Below are 22,998 nucleotides of genomic sequence, written 5' to 3' on the forward strand. Positions count from 1 at the left end.
CCCCCCCCCCCCCCCCCCACTACCAGTTGTGACAACCAAAAATATCTCCAGAAATTGTAAGAGTCTTTAAGGGACAAAATCTCTTCTGGTTGAGAAACACTGGCTTAAACAAATGAAGTGATGGGAGACTTACTGTCTACTAAGGCCACTTAGTCACCTCAATAAGTATATCACAGGGCTGTTATGATCTCTGAAGAATCAAAGAGAAGGGGTCCACTAGGTGTCAGTCTTGGCCAAGACTCCAGAACCAGTTATTAAAGCAATGAATTGTGACCACTTTGGTAGTGATGCTTTGTTTTTTGCCGCTGCATCATTTACAGGTGCAACGTCCTACTATCAGTAACTTCCCTCATTATGTGTATTAAGGGCACCTCCTGTTCTCCCCTTGAGAATCAGTGACCAAGTGGCCTGTCATCTGGGTTTAGCTGAAGGAGTTCTGTTGATATTTGAGGCTCTTTATCACCTTGCCTTTTTACCAGTTTTGTGATCTGGACCAGGAATTGATCTTCCATTTTCTGTTGCCAGCCAGCCAGTCTATAGCTTACTTTCATCAAGCTATACTTCTGATCCTATCCTTTTATCTCATCCAAATGCTTGCAGGCATGCTTTCTCAAACCTCATGCTTATGAATTTTCATTTGGGTGCTTTTCTCTCAAATTTGTTGTCTATTTATAGGATATATCCCTCCATTCCTAAATCCAGGTTTGGAGTCCCCCCCCATCTCCAAGTAAGTCTTAACGATGCCTATATGACCACATTTCACAAAGTATCCTGTACAGACTAAGACAGTCCTCAAAAAAAAGGGGGGGGGGTGATTCTGTGAGAAATACTAATATTCCTCATCTTAGAAATTCATGGTGTCCATTAGCATAATAAAGGTGCTGAGGTCTAACAGTATGTTCATTAGTAGTTTCCAAATTATTCAAGAACATCTGTATTTTTAATAACAAATGTTACTATCTGGCAGAATAGCATTCCATAAAGTATAGCTTGGCAAACACTGCTGTTAGACCATATTTACTACCCTTGTTATGATCCAAAGGTCACTTTATGTATTCATTTTATTAGAACAGCTAATGTTTAGAGAATCCTTACCTTGTGCCTGCTGTGGTAAGCTCTTTTTATGCATCACTTCATTCATCCTCACTACTTTTTGATCAGTAGTTATCCCCAGATAAGAGATGAGAAAAGATTAGAGAGGTTAATTGAAATGCCCAAGAACAGACAGCTAGTAAGAGGCAGGCCTGAGACTTGAACCTAGTTAGATTCTGCAACAGGGGTCAGCAAACTTTTTCTGTAAAGGACCAAATAGTAAACGCTTTAGGCTTTGCAGGGCATATACTGTGTCACTCAGCACTGCTTTTGTAATATAAAAGCAGCCATAGAATATATACAAATAAATGAGCTTGGTTGTGTTCTAATGAAACTTTCTCAAAGAGACATTGGGCCATATTTACCCTATGGGCTATAGTTTGCTAACCCCTGCTCTAGAACTACACCTGATATTTTTTGACATGTAAAATGGTGGAGATTTTTGGGTTTTTGTATTTCTGACCCCATTCTCAAGCATCTGAATGTGAATCACCAGGAACCTCCTAGACTGCTATTCTTTTTCCCAATTTATATAAAAATCAATTTCATTTATTCTCTGGGATTTTTCCCCTTCACTATCCATATTTGATTTAAAGACTTACTGACAAGTCAGCTGATATGCAGGCAAACATTTTTCTGTCTTTGTGAGATACACTTAATGAGTGGCCCTGGGCAAGAGCCCATGGTTCTGTTAACTCTAGCCCTTACCTAGAAGTGGGGGCTGCATTTACTACATCTCTCAATGAGGTATTACTCTCTTATAGACCCTTCTTTTTTGCTCCACCACCATAGATCTCAATGGGAAGAAAACAATTGCTCCAAAACCCTTAGGATCCTGCCTAGAATTGTACACCTTTTAAAAGATGCTCTTCTGGCTCCAATTTTCATCTTGTTTGAATCAGTAGGAATGGACAGTAGACAGGGTTGATTTAGGGATTTTCAACAGAGACCTGCCTTGGATACAACCTCTGGAAAGAAAGGGGGGAAAAATACAAAAGAAAAAGAAAGAAAAAAAAAGCCACGTCTGGAAAGATGGCTCATTTGGTCAGGTGAGGTCTATCTATGGCTGCTTTCCTTAATAGGGCTTCACCCTCCACCATCCTCTACCCTGCCTTCCACAGCCACAAACAGATTTCTTCATATCAGCCCCTCTGGAATCTCTACTTTTCCTTATTTTCCAGAACATGGCATGTGGAACAAGCCTCCTGTCTCTTATGGTTCCAGTGGTATATCTTTGCATTTTCAGGTCTGTTTTTTCATTCTTTTACTTGTCCCTATGGAACATGGTATGTTCCTTTCCTAGAAGGTACAAAACTCCCTTTTAGGTAAAAGCTTCCTACGTTTTATGTATCTCACACTTGCGTGGTTTTTCTTCCTAGTATTTCCTGACTCAGGTCTTGACTCTCTTTAGCCTTATCCAAATCCTGTAGTTCTTCGTTCTTTTTCTTTATTAGTCCTTTCTTTCTCTCCAAATAGAGAAGTGTTTCTATGACCCTTTAAACCCATCTTGAGCATGATGACCACAATGCACACAAGATACATCTGGTGGTTGCCTCTATGTGGACAACTGCAGACCCCTGGAACAGTATTCTCACCTTTATGCAACCCTTTTAGCCAGCTGCCCAAAATGCCTATTCCTGCTACCACCTTAACAGCCCCCATTTTAACCATCATTTTGTACCTCACCAGTCCCTTGGCTGGCCTAGTACAGTAACAATTAGTCCTGCCCTCAATTTCCATGTAAACCTCCCCTCCCGCAAAAAAAGGAAAAGAAAAGAAAAACATGTAAGGATTATAAAGCATCACAAAATTTTTCCCATCTTCCACTAGTTTAAAATTAACCACTAGCCTGCTAGCTTTCTAGGAAAATCTTCAGGAATAAGGAAATGTGTTTTTATTTCTTTAGAATAAGAAGAGTAACATCCTAAAGTATACAGGAGAGAAGAAAAAGGAGAAAACTGCTGCTGTTGCCACAACCATGGTAAGCTGATACTGATTGAAATATGGTTGCTGGTGAACCTTGAAAACGTTAGTTAAGTGGAAGAAACCAGTCACAAAAAGACTATATGTTGTATGATCCCATTTATATGAAATGTCCAGAACAGGCAAATCTAAAAAGACAGAAAGTAGATTAGTGGTTACCTAGAGCTTGGGTGGGTTAGGGAAATGGGGAAACTGGAGTGACAGCTAAAAATGATATGGGATTTCTTTTGTGGGTGATGAAAATGTTATAAAATCGATTGTGGTGATGGTTATACAACCCTGTGAATGTACTAAGAAAAACCCACTGAACTGTATGTTGTGAGTGGGTGAACTGTATGTTACGTGAATTATATCAAAGTTGTTACCAAAGTGTGTGTGTATATATGTGTATTTATTTATATATACGTACACACACATACATACATATATATATGGTTGCTTTTCAAATCATGGATTTTATGATCAGATGGAACATCTTATTTTTCCTCTAAACCCAAAACATGTTTTATTCAGAAATCACAAGAAAATCTTGTTCTGAAATAAAAGTAGTGAAATAGTAATAGTGAAATAGAAATAGCTTAGGATACCTATTATAAGTTTTAGAAAAACTTGGTAAGTGCAAAATGTGCTCCCTAAAGGATCTGTAAAAGTTGATGAGGGTGCAGGAAAGTGGGTACACTGCAGGCAAAAACAAAAATTATTGCAAGTTGAGTATCCCTTATACAAAACGCTTGGGACTAAAAGTGTTTTGGATTTTGTTTTTTTTGGATTTGGGAACATTAATGAATATTTGACCAGTTGAACTTCCAAAATGGTCCAATGAACATTTCCTTTGAGCATCAGGTAAATGCTCAAAAAGTTTCAGATTTTCACATTAGGAAATGTTCAACTTGTACAACCTCTCAAGGGGAAAATTTGGCAATAACTACTGAATTTTAGGAGATATGTACACTCACTCTGTACAATTCTACTTTAAGGATATAGAAATTTTAAAGGCCTGTGTACAAGATGGTCATAGCAACATTGTTTATGAAAGTGAAATATTAGAAACAACTAAGAGATCCATTAATAGAGGACTGGCCAAGTAGGTTATAGTACACTTACAGTGGAGAATATTGTGTAGACTTTAAAAAAAATACAAATCCAAACATTTAGCAATAGAATTATCTCCAAGATAATGTTTAAAAAGATGAGAACAATGTTCTCATTTCTGGGTTTCAAAAATATATAAATGCAAATATGTACATAAGAAACATTTGGAAGGATCTACAAATTACAGTTCACATTGGGAAAATAGGTATACTAGTATAATCCCAGCAGTGAAAACTCATGTGCAGACTAGAAAAAGGAAAGAGAGCTAGTGCCACAGTGGGCTCATTGTTTTAAGAATATTAAGTTAGAAAGGCAACTAAATTTCTGCAAATAGTCCTGCCCTCATCAGCCAGTCTCTAGATAACAACAAATACTTAGAAATTATAAGTGGAAAGAACCAGTACAATAATCTCTATTGACATTTGGGTCCTTTGAGATTGAAGTGCCAAAAATCTTAAGAGTACTACTATATATAAGTAAAATTGCATTTGATTGGGAGACAAACTAGTTTTCCCCCAAAGCTATGTGCAGTTGTGCTAGTGACAGCTTTAGAGGGAAAACTTCAAAAACCATTGAACCTGAAATTCAAGTCATCTTATCTTCTTTGCCCTTAGGCCAAAGTCCTTCGGGAAACCAAGCCAATACCTAACCTCATTTTCGCCATTGAACAGTATGAAAAATTTCTCATCCACCTTTCTAAGAGGTCCAAGGTAAACATACTTTCTTATTTTTTTTACCATTTTCATTTACCCTGTTGAGGGAATCTAGCAAACTAATGCAGCATAACTACAGTGGGGGAAAAATTGAACTACGATCCATCTCTGTTTCTTTGCTATTTCTGCTTTGATAGCCTGAATCCAAACATGTAGGAAATTGATTGAAAAACAGGTCAAGTGGGTGTGTGCTTACTTAAAGTAGGAACTAAAGGATTTGTCAGAGGTACACTAAAAATGATTTAAGCTGTCCTAGTAGGACCTGAGTAGGAAAATGCTCCCATGCTTACAATTCTGTCACAGGTGAACTTGATGCAGCACATGAAGCTCAGCACCTCACGAGACTTTAAGATCAAAGGAAACATCCTGGACACGGTTCTTCTTCGAGAGGATGGGGAGGATGAAAATGAAGAGGTCGGTGCCTGCTTCTTCCTGGAGCACATCAAGCCCCAACCACTCTTCTTAGCTGGTTGTTAGGATAGTAGCCTATCTGGGAGCAGCCACAGATTAGTGGAAGGGCAACAACCAACACACACAGAAAGGGCTGAAAGGTGGTCAGGCAAAGATGAAAGCTAAGGATTCTCAAGAGAAGGGTTGTAAACTTTGAACCATACAAAAATCCTATGCAGTTGCCCAGACTTGTATACATTTTTGGTAGACATTATTGGGAACAGGGCGGTGACAAAACAATGTCTTGCTATGGGTCCTCTTTCCCTATTATCTTTGGAACCATTGGACAGCGACCAGCTACAGCATTCTGACTCAAACCAGTTTACTTCCTCGTATACCATGCCCTCATTCAAAGTAGGGCCACTCTGATTTGAGTAAGCCTTCCTTCAATTCATATTGGTTTTTTTTTTTTTTTTCCTTTTTGTCTTTTTCCGTGTCCGGCAACGGATCGCAACCCTCAGTGTCGCCCCCGTACCGGACCGGGACCAGCAACAGGATCGCAACCCTCGGTGTTGCTCCCGCGCCTCGCTCAGCCAGTGAGCGGGAACCGGCCTGTATGTGGGATCCGAACCCTCGGCGGGAGTGCCACCGTGCTTCCCAAGCGGCGCACTATAGCAGTGCGCCACTGGGCCGGCCCCATATTGGTTTTGTATCCTCCTTTTCCCCTCTACTTTGTTCCTCTGCCTTTACAGCTTTACCAGTTACAGAACCTCACCCACACCCTTCACATCTTTGAAGCAAAGCCCAATGTTTCCTTACCTCTAGCACCTAAAATTTTCATCATCTTAGGCTTGTCCAAGAAAGAAGTAGCAAATCCTTTCAAAATTGGAATTTTATGTAAAACACCCTGGATTTCTGGCTTCTTAAAAGTTTTAACCTGCATTCTTCAGATTATCACATTCCAGGCCCTAACGCACCTGCCCCAACTACTCCCTTTACCTACTTGGCATTTGAGTTTTGGAGGGTCATGTAGTATTTTGATGCCTGAGGCTTGTTCTCTGTCATCTTGTCCCATTAGTCTCCTCAGTGTAACTAAAGTCCTAAGAAAGGAGTTGGCATTGCCTTATTTTACTTTGGAGGCCTCCCCTTCTTCAACATAACCACCTCCCATGAGTGGGAAAGGGGGGGAAAGCATGATTAACACAGGCTTTGACGAGAGATAAAGGGGTATTTGTTTGTTTGTTTGTTTTTATTTTCACTGCCTCAGAGCAGTTTTATCATGTTAGAGCATTACCTCTCTCCCCTTCTAGGGCACTGCATCAGAACACAGGGGACAAAACAAAGAACCAGCCAAGAAGAAAAGGAAAAAAGAAATGAAATGCCTGAGTTAATGTGAACTTTGGGGCTTCTGCTTCCTTTTACCCAACAAGCAACAGTGTCCCTTGTCCTATAGCCCGCCTGCTCTGATGCTGGTATCTTGGTTCTGAACCCATTGAACTCAACTGCACCTTCAGTTAGAAGGAATCTTCTTAGCAGGTCCTGCTGCTGAGAAAGGGGCCTTACACAAGCCCTTTTGCAAAAAGCACAGCTGAAAGCCTGAGTTTGGGAGCCTGCACCGCCCCAGTGAAGCTCCATGGGAGCAATACAGAGCCTCCAGGCAGAGCTATGGTCCAGGCTGGCTTCGTTTTTCCAAGGAGCCTTTGGTGAGTTCAATTATCTGGTAAATATCCAGCGCTTCACCTGAAAGATAGTGCAGATTGGTTAGGATGCTTTCAGGAATTGGAACTGAGAGCTCAGAAGTAAGAAAAGGAGTTTAGTGTTATGATCAAAAAAGGGTGGAAGGGTTGAGAATGATTGCCAGGAATGGTAATGTTACATGTTTGGAGGATCCATTCTCTTTTTGTATAAAATAGTTTGTCTTAGATACGTTTTAAATAGAAAATAAGTTTTCTGACATACATGTTCAGCATTTAAACACAGTTTCATTTTGGTTTTTTACCTAAGAATGCACTTTGACTTAATACAATAAATTCTCTTTAAACATTCCTGTTATGGTTGAAGTGTGGACAGATATAAACAGAATAGTTGAAGCTCTGGAATCTTCTTTCATTTGCCATGAATACCTTTCTAGAAACAGCCATCCCTTTGTGATTCTCCCCCCTACCCACCCACTTTTTTTGGTGGCTGCGTGGTTTAGGGATCCAAACCCTTGACCTTGGTGTTACTAATGCCACACTCTAACCAACAGAGCCAACTGGCCAGCCCCTCTTTGTGATTTGAATGTCATGTTCACTTTGGACCTATGGCATGGGTCAGAGTGGATTTCTTCTTCACTGGGGGTTTCAAGGTTCCTGTTATCCAAGACCACTTTCTAGACCACCTCTCATCCTATGCCTAACAAGGAACAAATGTGTTGTGCTCACCCTGGGGAATCCCGTATCTCCTTTCCATCCCAGTTGGGTTGGAAGGGGTTTTACAATCCATGGTCACTTCCTTCCTGAGGCACTGGTCAATATCGACTGTACTGAAAAAGGCGACTGACTGGGGCAAGTCATTCAGACCCAGTTTGTAGGCAAACATGCACCTGAAAGAGACCCAATCTCTTTTCACAGTCATGCCTCTACAGTGAACAAAGCCTTGTTACTTCTAGGAGAGATGACCACACTATCACTTAGAACACAACCTCCCCTGGACACCCCTCCCTACATCCCCGTTCATTTAGCTAAGCCAAGGATGTCAAAGGGCTACTAGCACTGTCTTCCATCTAGCAGCTTAACACCTGCCACTAAGACACTAAAATGCAATTATAGACTCAACACACTTTTTTTCCAGTTTGGTACACTTTATTGATATTAAAAAAAAAAAAAGACTTTCAATTATCGGACCAGAGTTTGAGGGACAAATGAGGACTTTGTTAGCTTTGTTAAACATAACCCCCATGAGATGATTCAAGAGGGCAATGGCAATGATGTTGAATATCATAAACACTCATTTATTTCCCCATTATTCCAGAATAGGTCATTGTTCCCAAACTGGTTCTGAGTGGCAGATCAACATGGAACGGTAATATCAATTCATCCATATGAACTAAGAATTTTACTACAAGAAAATACAACTTGATATATAAAATATATATTTTTAAAATTTGAGTTTCCCTATTAACAACATTTTCTGTTAGCAGAATAACAAACTTTGGCACTTAAGAAACATTTATGGGGAAAAGAAAAATATCTGAATTTTCTGTCATTTGAAACAATTCAAAACAGAAAAGTGTATACCTAGGGGAGCACAATTTGGAACAACTCCCCTCGCCTCATGATTACTTCAGTCAGTGATCTAGTCTTGGCATATGACACTTCAAACCCAAGAAATCATTTTTAAAAGTTGAGGCCAATCTTTTTAGGACTTCCATAGGTTTTTTAAAATTAGAGATAAAAGCTGAAACATTCATTTCTGGGAAGATGAAAACTCAGCTGCTCAGCCTGGCCCAAGGGGATGTCACCCAAAGCCCCACACAGGAGCACATGGCCAGGCCAGGGAGGCCATGGGCCCCGCGTACCTGGTCAGGAGATTGGTGATCTGCAGGGCCAGGGCAGCGCGGTAGCGGTCCTCTTCCCTTACCAGGTAGCGAACTTCATCGTGGATGCTGATACAGAAGCGCCCATCGATGGCAAATTCCTCAAACAGCCACTTCATGGCCACAAGCATGAGGTGCAAGTAGTCCACAGCAGAGCTCTGCACCACCCAATTCACACGGCTAGTCATAAACTAGGGAGGGAAGGTGGGCACAGGTGAGGGGCTCTGCCAAACGCCAGTTAACTCTGGAGTAGGGGATGGTCCAGGAGCCCCAGGGAAACTCCACTCTAGTCCCATCTGCACACATTGATGAGGTCCAGAGAGAGCCCTGCCCTCCCTGTGCCTCCTCTCCCCATACTCCAAAGGTAGCAAGATACCTCCCCCTGGACAGCTGAGGGCTCAAGGGCCCGACTGATGCGGCAGCCCAACACTGGGGTACATGGTGTGTCAGACGTGGCAATGCTCTCCAGCTTATTGAACATTTCTGACTCTGTGCCCCCCATCCACGCTCGTTCAGCAACCACCTCCCACTTCTTCCAGCGTGACCTAGGAGGCCAGGAAGAAAGAGAGGGCAGGCTTTGTCTTTCAGTATCTCCTAGCTAAGAAAACAAAGCATTCCAGCTCTTCCAGGGCCAGCCCAGATCCCTCCCTCCATCTTTAACACACAAAAGGTTCTCACTTCCTTGAAGCTTCTCTCTGGATCTTGCGCAGATCCTGCAGGGAAACCCAGCCATCCTCAGTCATGTCCACGGAGAGATCCAACTCCCTCACCAGCCACTCCCCTTCATCCGACAGTCGATACCTGGGAGTAGTGTTACCACCATCATTCCCATGGGAGTGCCTTCTCCGTGCCACACCTGGCCTAGAAGTGTTCACATACCACCTCACTCAATTTCCAAAGCCACCCTGGAGTCATACCTGTCCCCTACAGGTTTTACTTCAGAGGAGGAAACAAAGACTAAGTGACTCGCTGGGGTCATGCAGCTAGGAAGAGATGGAGCCCAGACGGGAACCAAAGCTTTTGTTGCCCCAAAGCTTGGGCTATACATACACAGCAGTCCAATAAGGGACAGACTCCAACACAAGAGCCATCACTCTTCTTACTGTCCTAATGCCTTAGACACTGAACTGCCCAATGACCTCAGGAGGCAACAAGAGCTATCACTCCAGATTTGGGGGCTGGGGGTGAGAAGAAGCTACTCTTTGAAGAGGAGAAAGGAGAACATATAGCCAAGCCTGGCCTACCCTTCTCAGTTCCCACTGCCCAGACTCCCAGCTTCAGTCCAACCTGCAGACATCACCAGGTTTGTCCCCTAAAGGCTCCAGAACCATGTCACTCGCCTGCTTAAAGGAGCTTCCCCACCATCTGGCTGCAGTCCGAACTCCTCTGACACCTTTGAAGGTTTCCACAGCTAAGGCCCATCCTCCTTTCATCACTGCCCTCTTGCAGTGGAGACCGACACACACTGAACATAGTGTGAGCCTCACCCAACCCCACCTCATCCAACTATGAGGCATGGCCCAACTACTCTGGATAATACTCAACTCCCCTTTCCTACATTTATTCAGTCATCACTACACTGTTTATCATTTAACTTTCAGTCTTTCAAGAGATGAGTTTCCATGGTGAGTCAGCTAATGAAATGTGGACACTGTATTATACCTAAGGAAATTATAAATATACCTCTCCTCCCTCACACTTCAGGATCCTCCAAGGAACTTGCTAAGGCCTTGAGCACACAGTAGGTAGTACTATCAGGGAAACAAACTCGAGTTAGGCTAGAAAACTGGAAGCCTGGCAAGGCTTTATCCTTTATGAAAATCTACACTCTACACTCTCCAGTTTCCTATAGTACTCTCTCGTTAAAACCCTAAACCTGTCCCCCTCCACTTGCTCTCATTCCCTGTAGGCATTTGAGTTTGCAAGCTTTACAGTATTGCTTATGCTAACCAGAGCTGTTGACATGCTACCAGTTGGTGATGACATACCAAAAGTACAGCTTTACTCCTATGAGGGAAAACAGTTTAAGGCCAACTAAAGCATATGTCACCACTGAAGGACAAACCATCCTGGAGCTAGGTCACAGAGGTTTAGAGGGAGAGCGGCTAGGTAAGGGCTCAGGTAAAGGGCAAGAGACAGAAAAGATGGGAAGCAGTAAAGGGCAGTAAAGCAGGCCTGAGATCCTGGGTGTAAACACGGATGGGAGAGGCACCCTCACCGGCGGAGGCCCTTGGTGATGGTGTACATCTGCTGGGCCTTCTCAGCTGCCTCCTGCCGTGTGAGCCGGTGGTTGAACTGCATTAGTAAGCGCTCAGCAAAGGGCTGCCCAGCCCCATAGATTCGTCCATAGTTGAAGATTTTGGCATGCTCACGGCTGATGCCCACTGTGGTGGCTGTCTTACTGTGCAGATCAGTGCCCCTGCTCTTCCTGCCCTGCAGTGTCATCCATCCAAAGGCTGTGCAGCCTGGAGGACAAGGCAGGAGTAAGAAAGGAAGCTCAGAAGCATTCTGCCAAGTCATTCACCTGGGCCATGAGGGGTTGGGCTGACTCCACCCTCACCCCAGCCTCGGCTCTTGCTCACCATGCATGCCAGCAAAGCGGGCGTCTCCAAGCACAGCTGCAATCCACAGCTCCTGTGAGTCCACATCAGCACCCACAAGGACATAGCCGGGTGGGGCCTGCACCATGGCTTTCAACTCACTGCCTACTCGGTCAGGCTGCAGGAAGAGTGCACTTAGATACCCAAGTGAGATGCCTCCTACCTCATTCCTGGAGCCAGACTTAACTGAGAAAATACTAGGGCCTTTTTTGCGGGGATGGCTTTAGAGAATGCCAGATAGCACTACTCCAAACTCCACAGTTCCAGGGACAGCCACCTATCAGCAATGGGGACGACAGGTAAAGAATCCCTACTTTATACCTGGCCCTATGCCAGGCCCCTCACCTACCTGGCCTCATCTGAACTCCATGAGAGCTATATTATGCCTGTCATTGTCTGGCCAGGAGCAGGTGCACAGAATACATTTATTGCATTGGACAATAGTCATGAAACCAGATTTGAATAGTCTTGCCTGACCCAGTTCTTAGGTTCCTTTTTATGCTCCTAGCTACATCTCTAAAGGCCCTCTAAAATTCCAGTTTCAAGAAAGCTAGGAGAAGAGGAGAGTCCAGAAGAGGAGAAGACACATACCCGGGCATTGCTGGCAGTGAGCCATGTGGGCTCCACAGCCCGACGGGTGATGGTACCGGCAGTCACCACCTGGGGTAGGATGGCCCCATAGCGGCCTTCCTCATCATAGTTGGGGTGCCTGGATGGGAGAAGATGAGTCTCAGCAGCACTTTGCTTTAGCCCTAAGACCCACCCCACTCAGTTCTCCTATACCCACAACCACTTGGCAGGCCATTACCTGGTCACAGCACGGGGCAGAGCCGACCTGGGTAGCCATACCACCATCTGGGAGCTGTGGGACAGACAGGCTGAGGCTCAACACAGCCACGGGGAACAGAATCTACCCTCATCCCACCATGGCCCTCACCTGCCCAGCTTTAGTGTTGCTGTGTTCCCTCACTGCCCTCTTCTTACTACCTTCACTCAGACCTGGGGCCCTACAATACACTAATCAGGGCCATATGCCACTGAGAATTGGCTAGGCCACCGAGGCAGCTTCTGCCCCTCTCCTGGGATATCCATGAGGTGCCCCTGCCACCACCGCCTCTTCCCACTCCCAGGGCAGATTTCCACAACCACTTGGAAGTGGCTTCAAGATGAATTCATTTGTCATTCCCAGACTACAGGACCCGGTTCCCAGCCCCCAACAGAGCTTACGGGCCACCAGTCCCCCATAGTTCTCTGCCACATCCCATGGCTCCAGCAGTTACACCAAGGAGTTCTGATAGAGCTGGGAGGAGCCATCGAGGTCCTACAGTACCACTCTTTTTACATAAACAAGGAAACTGAAGCTGGAGAGGCAAGAGACTTGCCCAAGTTCCATGGCATCAGCACCCTAAGAAGCCAGGCCTCTAAACCATAGCTAGGCTGTCTCTCTGGCAGCCCAGGCTGAAACAGGGACCCCTGCATTGGAAGAGAAAAAGTCCCAGGGCTGCAGAAACCTAACCAGGGGTAGGAACAGGCCTGTTTCTGCTCTTTCATGGTGGCCCACCTGATACGTTTATGGGCATTTCTCCAGAAAGAAATCATTTTGTTGATTTCCAGGGCACGGGGTCCACTGGCACCTCCTGGGCCTGCCTGCAAGGTGCCGTCCTCCATCTTGGGCAGGAAGTCCTTGGCAAAGGGGCTGCCTACATTACAGCTGTTACCATCCTGGAGAGGGCAAAAGAAGCAGGGGCTGGAGACAAGTGGCAGACTCCTGGGTGGGGAACTGATGAGGGCACCTGGGCTCCTCCCAACAGAGCCCAGAACCTCAAGCATTCAGTGAGGCAAAGCCCTGATTGCATGACATACACAAAGACACAAACAAACCTGACTTCCCTCATAATGACAGCAGTCAATAGAACCTATCATGTACCTGATGTGGCACCACTCAGCATGCCCCACGTAATTTAATTCCACCACCATGCTCCTTGCCACCCAATTTTCAGAAGAAAAACAAAAAAGCTCAGAGAAATGATGATATTTACCAGGAATCACACTCTGTCCCACTCCTACTGTCATTCCCACAAAAAGGTCACTTTCCTGGTGTGAGTCACTCTGGAGGCCTGCTGTGGGCCTTGAGCACAGTGAGGACACCACAGGACAGGCTGTGAACTAGGACACACACCTTGTGAGGCAGCTTGAAAAACCAGCAGCCAGGGATATCCACTTCGTTGTAAGGTCCGTTGCCATGGTGATAGGTGGGCTGGCTGGTTTTGGGGCCACCAGCAGCAGTCTGTGGGGGTCACACATCTACATCAGGCCCTGTTCTAGCACCTGCATTCAGCAAGGGCCATGGGGTATGGAAGGTGGGAAAAAGGCCTGAAACTGAGCAGGTAAGCTGGGAAATGACAGGATGGCCACGAGGTGTCAGGCTTCCTCCTTGGCCTCCAACATGTGTGGCACACCTGAGGGCAAGGCAGAATCTCCAACCCCCCCCCAGACCTAGGGAACTCTGGTGGGAAAGAGCTACATGGGCAAGAGGAAGCCCCTGCTGCCCAGCACCCACCCAGATAACCCCTGAGCAGGTGCCTTGCTCACCAGAGCTGCAACTTGCAAGTTCTCCATCTTGGCCTCGGCCTCCACTTCTAAGCAGCCTAATTCTTCCACCTGGATGGGCCCAGGGACCAAGGGAGTAAAGCAGGGGGCTGGGTGGGCCCAAATCTACCAACCCCTCACTGCAGGGTACTCAGACAGCCCAGGACAGTCTGGGGTGAGCATCCAGTGCCAGACTCACCCAAAAGGATATCCCCTCCCTGGGAGGAGTAGAGACCCCCCTCCCCAGAGCTCAGGTTCAGGGCCTGCCCTCACCGTCTGCCACATGGCACTGCTGTCAGTGAGCAGGAACTCCTCAGCCAGGCCTGCCTCCTGGGACTCCAGCTGCTGCTTCCCCTGTTCGAGACAGTACTTCCTGTACAGGGACTCGATGGCTCTGGGCAGAGAACAGCAGCAGCAGCCTCTGATTATTGGATGCCCTCTCTGGGCCAGGCATCTCTCTGAGGCCTTCCACAATTTGTCTTTAGTCCTCACAATCAGTTCTGAGGCAGAAGTGAAAAGCACTTTCCCTGGTTTTTGGACAGGGAGTGACAAACTGAAAATGACATAGCACACTGGTTGGCAGGCTGGGGCTCGAACCTGGTCTGACTCAAATCCAAGCTCCTCTTACACCATAGAGCTGCCACCTCCTTCAGAGAAGCTCTGGGAGCACAGCGTGGGAAGTCAGGACCCAAGGCTCCACCCCAGGCTGGCTTCTGCCTGCTCATCCAACCCTGCCTGGGCTCAAAGGAGCAAGGCTGATCTTAGTCCCTTTCATCTGAAAGCCCTCCAAGTGACTCAGGCTGCCCTGTACAGTCAAGACTCAAATTCTGGGCCAATTCAGGTGCTATGGATTCTCCCCAACACCTGTCAAAAGGTCAGGATTTGTGATCTCAAACAAGTCAACTGACTTCATAGAACTCTGTCAACTATAAAATAGAGATAACCATCCTATCTCATGGGGCTGCTTACTGAACAAACAAGGGAGGCACTGCAAAGGTTTAAAACAGTGCCTGGCACATGATTAGCACTCAAATTATACTCAAAGAAAAAAGCTCATCTCCCCTGCCACTTCCAATGTTCCTCCCTCTATGTGCTCCTGTGAAGGCAGCTATGCTTCTGGGCCCAAGAGTAAGGCCTTAGTTCTCCAACTCTGATAGTCTCAACACCCCTACCAGGGCTCTGAGGCCCAGAGGGTAAGAGTAGCCATGGAAAGAAGAACTAGAACCCAGACTTTTGGACCAAGCTTTCCACTAGCCCGAGCTGACCTTAGTTTCTCCAGCAAGGGGAAAGGGTCCCTAGGCTCCAGCCCCTTCCTCCCCTGAGCCTGAGCCTTACCTGTAGGGGCAGGCCACCCCAGCCAACTCCACAGTGGTGCCTATTATCCCCTTAGCCAGGTTGTCACGCCGCCCAGGCACCAGGTAGCCCCAGCCATGACGCTCTGAGTAGTGGAGAGGGAAGCCATCCCAGGTCAGCGCCATGAGTTTAGGTGTGATCCGCATCTGCAGGCTGAGGAGACTGGGGCCTGGGGTCCATGCAGGGTCATCTAGCCGGGGGCAGAGCTTCCGGTACCACCTATGCCCCACCAGGAAGAGAGCAGTGTCACAGTGGTGGGGAGAGAGGCAAAGTCTCTCCCCTATGATGTGCCCCACCCACCCTCCGAGGCCCCAGGGCTTTCTAGTGACCCCATCCTATTCTCACTGTCACCTCCTCTGGGATACTTTGACCAGGATCCTTAAGGAATCCCCTAGAATAATCCAAATTTCTCGAAAGGAAAGACCCTATGTCAGTCACACTGGACTAGTCAGAAGCTGGCAACCACAAGCATAACCCAGCCCAAGACTGGGCTCCATCCCAAGCTCTACTTCATCCAGAGTAACTCTGGCCAGAAGAAGAAGCACATCTGCTCTCCTCACCCACCAGACCACCCTGCTGCTCTAGAGACACACCAAGTCTTTCTGAGCTGTCTCTCACAGGCTGCTCACTAGAGCTGAGACCAGGGTGAGGTTAGCAAGGCACCCAAGGCACTCACTCTCAGGGTCATGCAAGTGCAAAGTTGGCACCCTTTCTCTCATCATCACTCTGGCTGCCCTTTCTCTCATCTCAGCCACTCTATGAGGCTCAAATGAAGGGTCACCTCCTCAAATAAGCCTTCCTGATTTCCCTAGGCAGAGTCAGAACTACCTAAACACTCCTCACTCTCTATCTCACCAGAGATATAAACACCAGCTGCACTGGCCAGTCTGCATGCCTGGCTCCTCCTAGGGAAAAGGAGCTACTGGAAAGGAGAAGCTGTGCTCCTGTCCATACCCCTAGTGGCTGCTGTGGGCCAGCACACAGCAGGCGCTCAGTGCACTGTACTGAATGGGTGCAGCAAGCCAGTGGGTCACAGTAAACAATAAGAGTATGACTGGAAGACAGAGTGGATGAATGGTAGCAGGTTAGTGCACATGTGCATGCTACCTCTATGCTGGAGCCCAGACGAGAGGTGTCCTGAGAATGGCACAGGAGCAGATTCTAGATATGTCAGGGGCGACAAGGCTCACCCAGGGTGTCCAGGAAGGTGCTGGAGCCGCTTGGGCAGAAGCTCTGTGGTCTCTTTCAGCTGCTGCAAGCAGGTACGGGCTGTGACATCTTGTTGAAACTCCTCCTCCTCACTGGGGGGGCCAGGGTCTGTGCAGGGACAATCAGGACCATGAGAAGGGACTCTCAGAAAGACCTACCCCAGTCTGCTCATCTCCAGAAGGCTGGAACAACCCCTTCCAAGGGGCCCGTGGGTTCTAAGACCTTCCCAGGGATCACCCTGCCCCATCTTCCACCCATGCTCCCCACCTTCCTGATCCAAAGGATCTCCAGGGGCCCTAGCCCCATCAATGGGTAACGTGCTGGCTGCAGCTGGCTCCTTCTTCTTCACCTTCTTTGCCTTCTTCTGCTTAAACTCTTGCAGGTCCCACTCCAGGTCCCAGAGCCAAGGGTCTTCTTTGTACCTGCAGAGCCAGTCCACAAAGGCAGGGCTAAGGCTGAGCTGAAAGCCAGGCCTCTCACCTGCCTGTCCGCTGCCTAGATCCTGCCAGCCCAAGATCTGGCTACCTCTCTCCTGAGAGCAGCCGGCAGGCATCGTTGGCCAGGTCCATCAGCGACTTCTTCATCTCCCGTTGGAGTTCCTCATATGTGCTCTGTGCTTCCGCCAGGTAACGCTCCCAGTTCTGGTTGACAGGCAAGTAGGAGACACCCATCTCCAGCATGCCGGCAAGAGTCACCGGATGGGGACACCTTGGGAGCAAACACCAGGGGCTGCCATAATGTCCACAGGAGGCAAGGCTTTTGTCCAATCCCTGAGAAGTCTGGCAAGCCTCAACCCAACAACACACATGGCATATAGCTCTAGAGTCACACACACAGGGGTTTAAAACCAGCTGTATTGCTACCTAGCTCTGGTTAAGTCACTTCACCTCTCTGAGCCTCAGTTCCTTCATCTATAAGACAGAAATAATATCATACCATCCCAAGGGGTAATGTGGGAATTATAGATCACCAAAGTGAAAATAGCTCCCACTTCCTGAGTAATGACTATGTGCCAGGCACTGTGTTAATAACACCATATGTACAAAAGATCACATATGAACCTCACAACTGGGATAGTAATGTATATCTATGTGTGTTTCACAAATTAGAACACTAAGGCTCAGAGAAACCAAGTAACTTGCCCAAGGTCAAATGAGTAGAATAAAATAGTCGAGATCTGAACTAGATCTGGCTGATGCTCGTGACTGACCACATCAAAAAACTGACTCACTAATAAACAGAGCAGGATCTACGTACAGAGAAGGTGCTAAATAAACTGGGACCGTGCATGTGAAACACAAGCACAGCCCCTTGGCCCTCCCCTCCAGGGCCTCTGTAGAAGCCTAGAGTCCTGAGCTGAGATGGACCCCACTGGACAGAGAGGGGCTCCATTCTTTGCCTAGAAAGGCTAAGGTCCCCAGCCTGAAAAAGAAACACCACCATCTGATTACAGCAGGCCGGGTACTGGGAAACCCCGGACCCCCAGGGATTCCCCCTCACCTCTCCAAGAAGAGTGGTAGCTGCTGCTGAAAAACCTCATGGGTGGCCCGCACGTCCTGGGCACAGTACTGCATCAGGTCCTGGCATAAGGTGACAGGAACGCGCTGGGAGGGCAGCCATCCCACTTCCACCGCCAGATCTCAGGGTTAGGCCTGGCAGCTGTACCTCCCCAAGTTCAGCTAGGGGTCTGCCACAGCCCATCTCCCTGGAGCCCCTCTCCAGCACCACACCTGGAAGTTCTCACGGATGTCCTTCATGCTGCCCTTGACGAACAGTTCTCGAGGCTCCTTCTCTAAGGGAGGACCCCCCACATAGAGGCTGTGCACGTCTGCCAGATTGTTGACACTGCTGATGTCCAGCCAGTCCCAGGATGAGATCTGGGGGAACCACAGCAAGGGACACAGCAGATCAGCTTGGTGTCGGGCCAGACAGGTGGGCTGATGAGGGGGTCCCAAGCACCCTGCTCCTGCCCACCCGCAGTGTATTCTCACCACTGGGCCATTGGCTTTGCTCCGGGACTTCTGGCCTCGCTGTGTGGGGTGCTGGGCCTTGTGCTTGCCCTGCTTGGCTGCTATCCACAGACTGCGCTGGAAGCTGCTTAACCCTGAGATGGCCATGTGCATGCTCATGGTGTCTAGGAAGCGCATGCGGGAACCCTGAGAAGTGGGAAGGGGACCCATGGTAAGCTCTAAAATGCCACACAGCAATAAGGGCCATTATTACTCTGTGACAACTCAGGCCCCATTACCAGCAATGCCTTCCCTAGCCACTGAGATCAGGGCTCCTAGCCCACTCCATGCCAGAACCTGCAGTTGGCCCCAGGAACCTTACCTGGATCAGGTACTGATCCTTGATATAGGCTCGGTCAAAAGAAACGTTGTGTCCCACCACTAACTGCTCCTGCCAATCCCTCTGGGTGGGGCTGCTGGCACTGGTAGGGACATCCAGGGGAATGAGGTCAGCCGGCGATAGCTGGCTGGTCCAAGAGTAACGCTCTTCCACCAGCCGCCGGCTGCACCAGGAATACCTAAGGGAGGCGAGAGGCAGGCAGGTTCACCATGGAGGCATTAAACTTTTGCTCCAAAACACCCACTGCACACCTACCACCACATGCCAGGTCCTGTACTAGCAGCTGGGGACACAAGCAAGACCAAGGGGTGCTCCTAACCCTCACAGAGCTACAAGTTGAGGGGAGGAGTGTTGGAAGGGACGGGTTACAGAAGCTTCTTTACTTTAAAACTTCCACAGATAAAAATGGAGCAATGTGCTACAGTACTGGGTGCCACATGCAGGTGTTTTAGCCTGGACTATCAAGGTGTGTGTTAGGCCTAGTGTTCACTGAGTCTGTGTTTGGTTCTGAGGTGGTTTATTAACATTATCAACCCCTTGTGTCTATAAGCACAAAACAGCTAGTGTTCAAAGTGCTAGTAAAGGAAACAGACAATAATAATAGAACCAAAAGTGGAGATTTTTTTTTTTTAATTGAAAGTGGCAAAAAAACAAAGAGACAAATGCTGCATACATATACAGGATGAATCATCTGACAGCTGGAAAGATTCTGAAGGACAAAGAGAAAATCACACACCTTGTGGAGGCAACCACCTCAGTGAGAGCAGGGAAAGTGTCAGAATGAGAAAATATATGTACATGCGCTAGGGTGGGGGTGGGAGGGACAGAGGATGAGTGGTGCCTGTTGGGGGCCTGCCACTGATTCAGGAAAAGGCTTCAGTTTGTTCAAGATCCAAGAGGGTAAGTATAAGGGAATGGCCTCCGAGCACATGCCTGCTGCAAACCACAGACTGTTTCAAAGGGTCAAGGCCCACTCAGCATCAAAGTGAGTGACGAGGCCATATGTATGGACAACACAGCTGCAAAGGAAGTCCCTGCAACCTTCATGGAAGGGAGAGGGGTAATCTGCCTCTACAGTTTCAATAAACATGAAACTAGTTTCTTTGCGGGGGAGAGGTAGAAACAGCAAAAAACGGTTCCTAGTTTTAAACCTGGCAAAATCTAACTCACACTCCAAATGGTGGGAATAGGCCAAGGGTCTCAAACTGAAACTTCCTCCCTTTTTTATTCAGTATATCAAAGCTCTTAAAAACAACACAGAAGAGGCCAAAGAATGCCAAATATTTGAGGCTATGGTGCTGACAAGGATTTTACAATATAAAGAATACTGGTGTCAAGACCCAGGTCTGCAGCTGTGCATGAAGCCATCTTATTATAGATGGCTTAAACAAATTTATTTGTTATAAAAAAGAAAGCCAAAATGTAAACACCTCAGGTAAATTTAAAATGAGCTGGAACCCATGCCATTAATATTACAGTTTTCCTGTGAATCTTAGATAAATGCTGACAGTATGAGTGATGTTCCTCTAGCCTGATGACCAAAGCCCTTACCAACTAGCCTTTGGGAAGCTGCCCTGGGGGAGGCTCAGGGTTGGCCAAGCCTTCCCCCTCCCACTGGAAATTGTAGGCTGTTCAGGTACCTAATGTTACACAGCATGTCCAGGTTAAAAGTGGACTGCTTTTAAGGGCACCATCTGACCCCTGCCTCTACCCACCACAGTCAGACTCCCAGGAGGAAGGTCCCAGCATGAGCCTACACCTTAGCAATGACTTCTGCCATCAGGCAAACTAAGCAATGCCCCCAGTACCACTGGCAAGAATGGAATGAGAATGAGGGCAGAATGGGAAGCACAAGGAGGGAAAGGAAGATGAAGAGAAAAGAAAAGGGGACTTTAGGTAAATTGGACAAAAATGACTAACAGATCAAAAAACAAATCTTTCTTGTCACTGGTTTCCTAATTTTCTTTCAGCCACCAAAGCCTACTTTATCTTTTCAAATGATGGCTGGTATTCCCCTTTACTTTGACCATCAAGTTACATAATAAGTACTGTGATTCTTATCGTGACTAGAACTAAATCATTACGGAATCATCTACTTTTGCTCTTTTCAGCCATTAATGCCTACCTTATCTATTTAGCCATGTTTTCATCATTTTCAACTGCATATTTAACATTTCGCAGCTTTCTTTACAAAGATGTAGCTTCCAGTAGGAATAAAGAAACTGCCAACTTTTTGCTGGCCATGCCTGAAAGTATTAAGGTTGTAAATAGTATTTTAATCCTGGAATGAAGAATAAAAAAGGGGAGAAACAGTACTGCCATCATTGTTTGAAAAAGAAACTTGGGTAGCATTTAGAAAGTTATTTAAAAAGAAAAGAGAGTGACTGGATATACCCGTTTGAAACCAAAATGCCTGGTTGGGAGGCTTGGGGAAGGGAGCAATGTTTCTCAGCTGGAGGTGTTGAACCGAATGCCACCTCAAGATTTTTGGAAACACTGGGGGAAGGCGGGGATTTGGTTTGGGATTTATGCAACAGGCTGGGGATACTAAATGTCTTATACTGCCTGGGACAGTTCCACAAAAGGGAGAATTCTCCTGCCTGAAATAAGGAATAGTGTCCCCAAACAGAAACACCATTCCAATGTCTTTTCCGACTAACTTCTCATGAAGCTATTAATAAAGGCACCACATCATGGTGATCTCAAGTAGCCTCCCAGGTCTCAAGCACAACACTCTACTGTGATTCTCTGCGTGGCCCTTATCACCACCTGACATTTGCTTGGGTGTTTAACTGCCTGTATTTTCCCACCAGAAAGTGAGCACCACGGAAGCTGGGGTCAAGCTTCTTTAGTTCACTACCACATCAGCAGTCCTTAGATAAGCATCCAGCATGTAGCAGGAGCCTAGTAAATGTTCACTGAACCAAACTAGTAAGCTGGGCCCCCATCCCTGGACCCTACTTACCAGGCCAAGGGGGATATGGCCACCGCCAATGTGGGGCAAGTTCCCTCTGCCAAGCAGACCTCCACGTCGAACACCAGGGCCCGCTCCTCGGGGATGGCCACGGGTACGGCCTCCCCCTCGGGGCCGTATCGGGTCCAGCCCTCCGCCCATGCCCAGTTCGGGGGCTGCGGGGGCAGCTGGGCCTGCAATAGCGAGTTGGCCGCCTCTAGGTAGGGCAGGCTCTGCTTCTGGGCCAGGAGGCGGAAGTGCTGGTCCAGGTTGCCCCCGTAGAGGGGCGGCAGGTGCAGCTCCACGTCGGGCAAGGGCACGGCCGGCTGCCCCCAGAGCCCGTGCTTCTGCAGGTGCTCGATGCTGCGGCGCACCGCGGCTTCGCCGGGCATCTCCCCTCCGTGCCCGAAGATTTGCTCGTGCAGCCCTCTCGAGAGCATCTGGATGTGCAATGGGTTGTGCCGTAGCTGCCCGCCTTCCGAGGATGGCACTTGCGGCTGCTGCGGCCCGTCGCTGCAGACGGGGACGGAGACCGAGCTGGAGACCCAGCGCCCCGGAGCTGGGACCGGCCCTGGCCCGACGGTGGCGCCGGCCACTTTCTTCCAGAGCAGGCGGCTCATGGTTGGTGCAGGGAGCCCCCCGATGGGAGTCAGAACACCTGGCTTTGGGCTCCAGCTTGGCTGCTTTTACTGGCTGAAAAACGTGGAGAGAGACGCGTCCAGTCTCTGTTTTCCTGTCAGTGAAATGGATCCGACCATGCCTGCCTTCCACCCACAAATCCTAAAGGAGATAGATAATATAACGTGTTATTTATTATATATTATGTCCTGTATTAATAGCCATCATTCCTTGAGAATTTACTGCTTTCCAGGCACTGTGCCAGGCGCTTTAGGTACATTTTCTGGAAGCCTCAAACAACCTTGGGAAACATCAATACCCCTCCTGAGGGAACTGAGGTCCACGTAGGTTCATCAGTGAACTTGGGGAAGCTGAAGGCAGCGGTTAAGAGCTTCTGGAGTAGGACGCCACGGGTTTGAGCCCCGGTTCTGGCTCTCACGAGCCGTGTGACCTTGGGCAAGTACCTTAGGACCCCATTTC

At 47.6% G+C, this 22,998-nt stretch overlaps 2 protein-coding genes across 6 annotated transcripts in view; one reads left to right on the forward strand and one right to left on the reverse strand.

The window, feature by feature from the left end:
* The window catches only part of FANCI (Fanconi anemia, complementation group I), an 89,933-nt gene extending 83,259 nt beyond the window's left edge, over positions 1-6,674 (forward strand). For both annotated transcript variants that reach the window (XM_008566725.1, XM_008566726.1), the window contains 4 exons: positions 2,999-3,073; positions 4,782-4,877; positions 5,184-5,294; positions 6,581-6,674. In XM_008566725.1, coding sequence (XP_008564947.1) covers positions 2,999-3,073; positions 4,782-4,877; positions 5,184-5,294; positions 6,581-6,661 — 363 coding nt within the window. In that variant the 3' untranslated portion in view covers positions 6,662-6,674. The remainder of the gene's footprint in view (positions 1-2,998; positions 3,074-4,781; positions 4,878-5,183; positions 5,295-6,580) is intronic.
* Positions 6,675-6,913: 239 nt separating this feature from the next.
* On the reverse strand, positions 6,914-22,570 carry POLG (polymerase (DNA directed), gamma). Of its 4 annotated transcripts, none has more exons than XM_008566723.1 (22): positions 21,913-22,570; positions 18,930-19,125; positions 18,590-18,754; positions 18,329-18,475; positions 18,099-18,178; positions 17,124-17,306; positions 16,866-17,020; positions 16,580-16,706; positions 15,372-15,608; positions 14,310-14,430; positions 14,040-14,108; positions 13,627-13,734; positions 13,009-13,169; positions 12,256-12,309; positions 12,039-12,156; positions 11,430-11,565; positions 11,066-11,312; positions 9,526-9,648; positions 9,224-9,392; positions 8,830-9,038; positions 7,694-7,854; positions 6,914-7,010 (listed from the first exon to the last, which is right to left on the reverse strand). In XM_008566723.1, exons 1-22 carry the CDS (start codon positions 22,518-22,520, stop codon positions 6,934-6,936), a joined length of 3,651 nt encoding a protein of 1,216 aa, XP_008564945.1. In that variant the 5' UTR covers positions 22,521-22,570; the 3' UTR covers positions 6,914-6,933. The 4 variants fall into 4 exon arrangements, with proteins under 4 accessions (XP_008564945.1, XP_008564943.1, XP_008564944.1 ...); XM_008566721.1 differs by having other exon boundaries at positions 9,526-9,708; XM_008566722.1 differs by lacking the exon at positions 12,256-12,309 and having other exon boundaries at positions 9,526-9,708.
* Between the last annotated feature and the right edge of the window lie 428 nt (positions 22,571-22,998).

This window comes from Galeopterus variegatus, unplaced genomic scaffold (genome assembly GCF_000696425.1).
Source record: "Galeopterus variegatus unplaced genomic scaffold, G_variegatus-3.0.2 Scaffold266, whole genome shotgun sequence".
NCBI lineage: Eukaryota > Metazoa > Chordata > Mammalia > Dermoptera > Cynocephalidae > Galeopterus > Galeopterus variegatus.

Coding starts and splice junctions, on each gene's coding strand:
- POLG (XM_008566721.1), bottom strand. CDS start 22,520: ATGAGCCGCCTGCTCTGGAAGAAAGTGGCCGGCGCCACCGTCGGGCCA. Junction 13,735..14,039: donor ACTTGCAAGTTGCAGCTCTG/GTGAGCAAGGCA, acceptor TGACCCCCACAG/ACTGCTGCTGGTGGCCCCAA. Junction 7,011..7,693: donor GAGATACGGGATTCCCCAGG/GTGAGCACAACA, acceptor ACTATCTTTCAG/GTGAAGCGCTGGATATTTAC.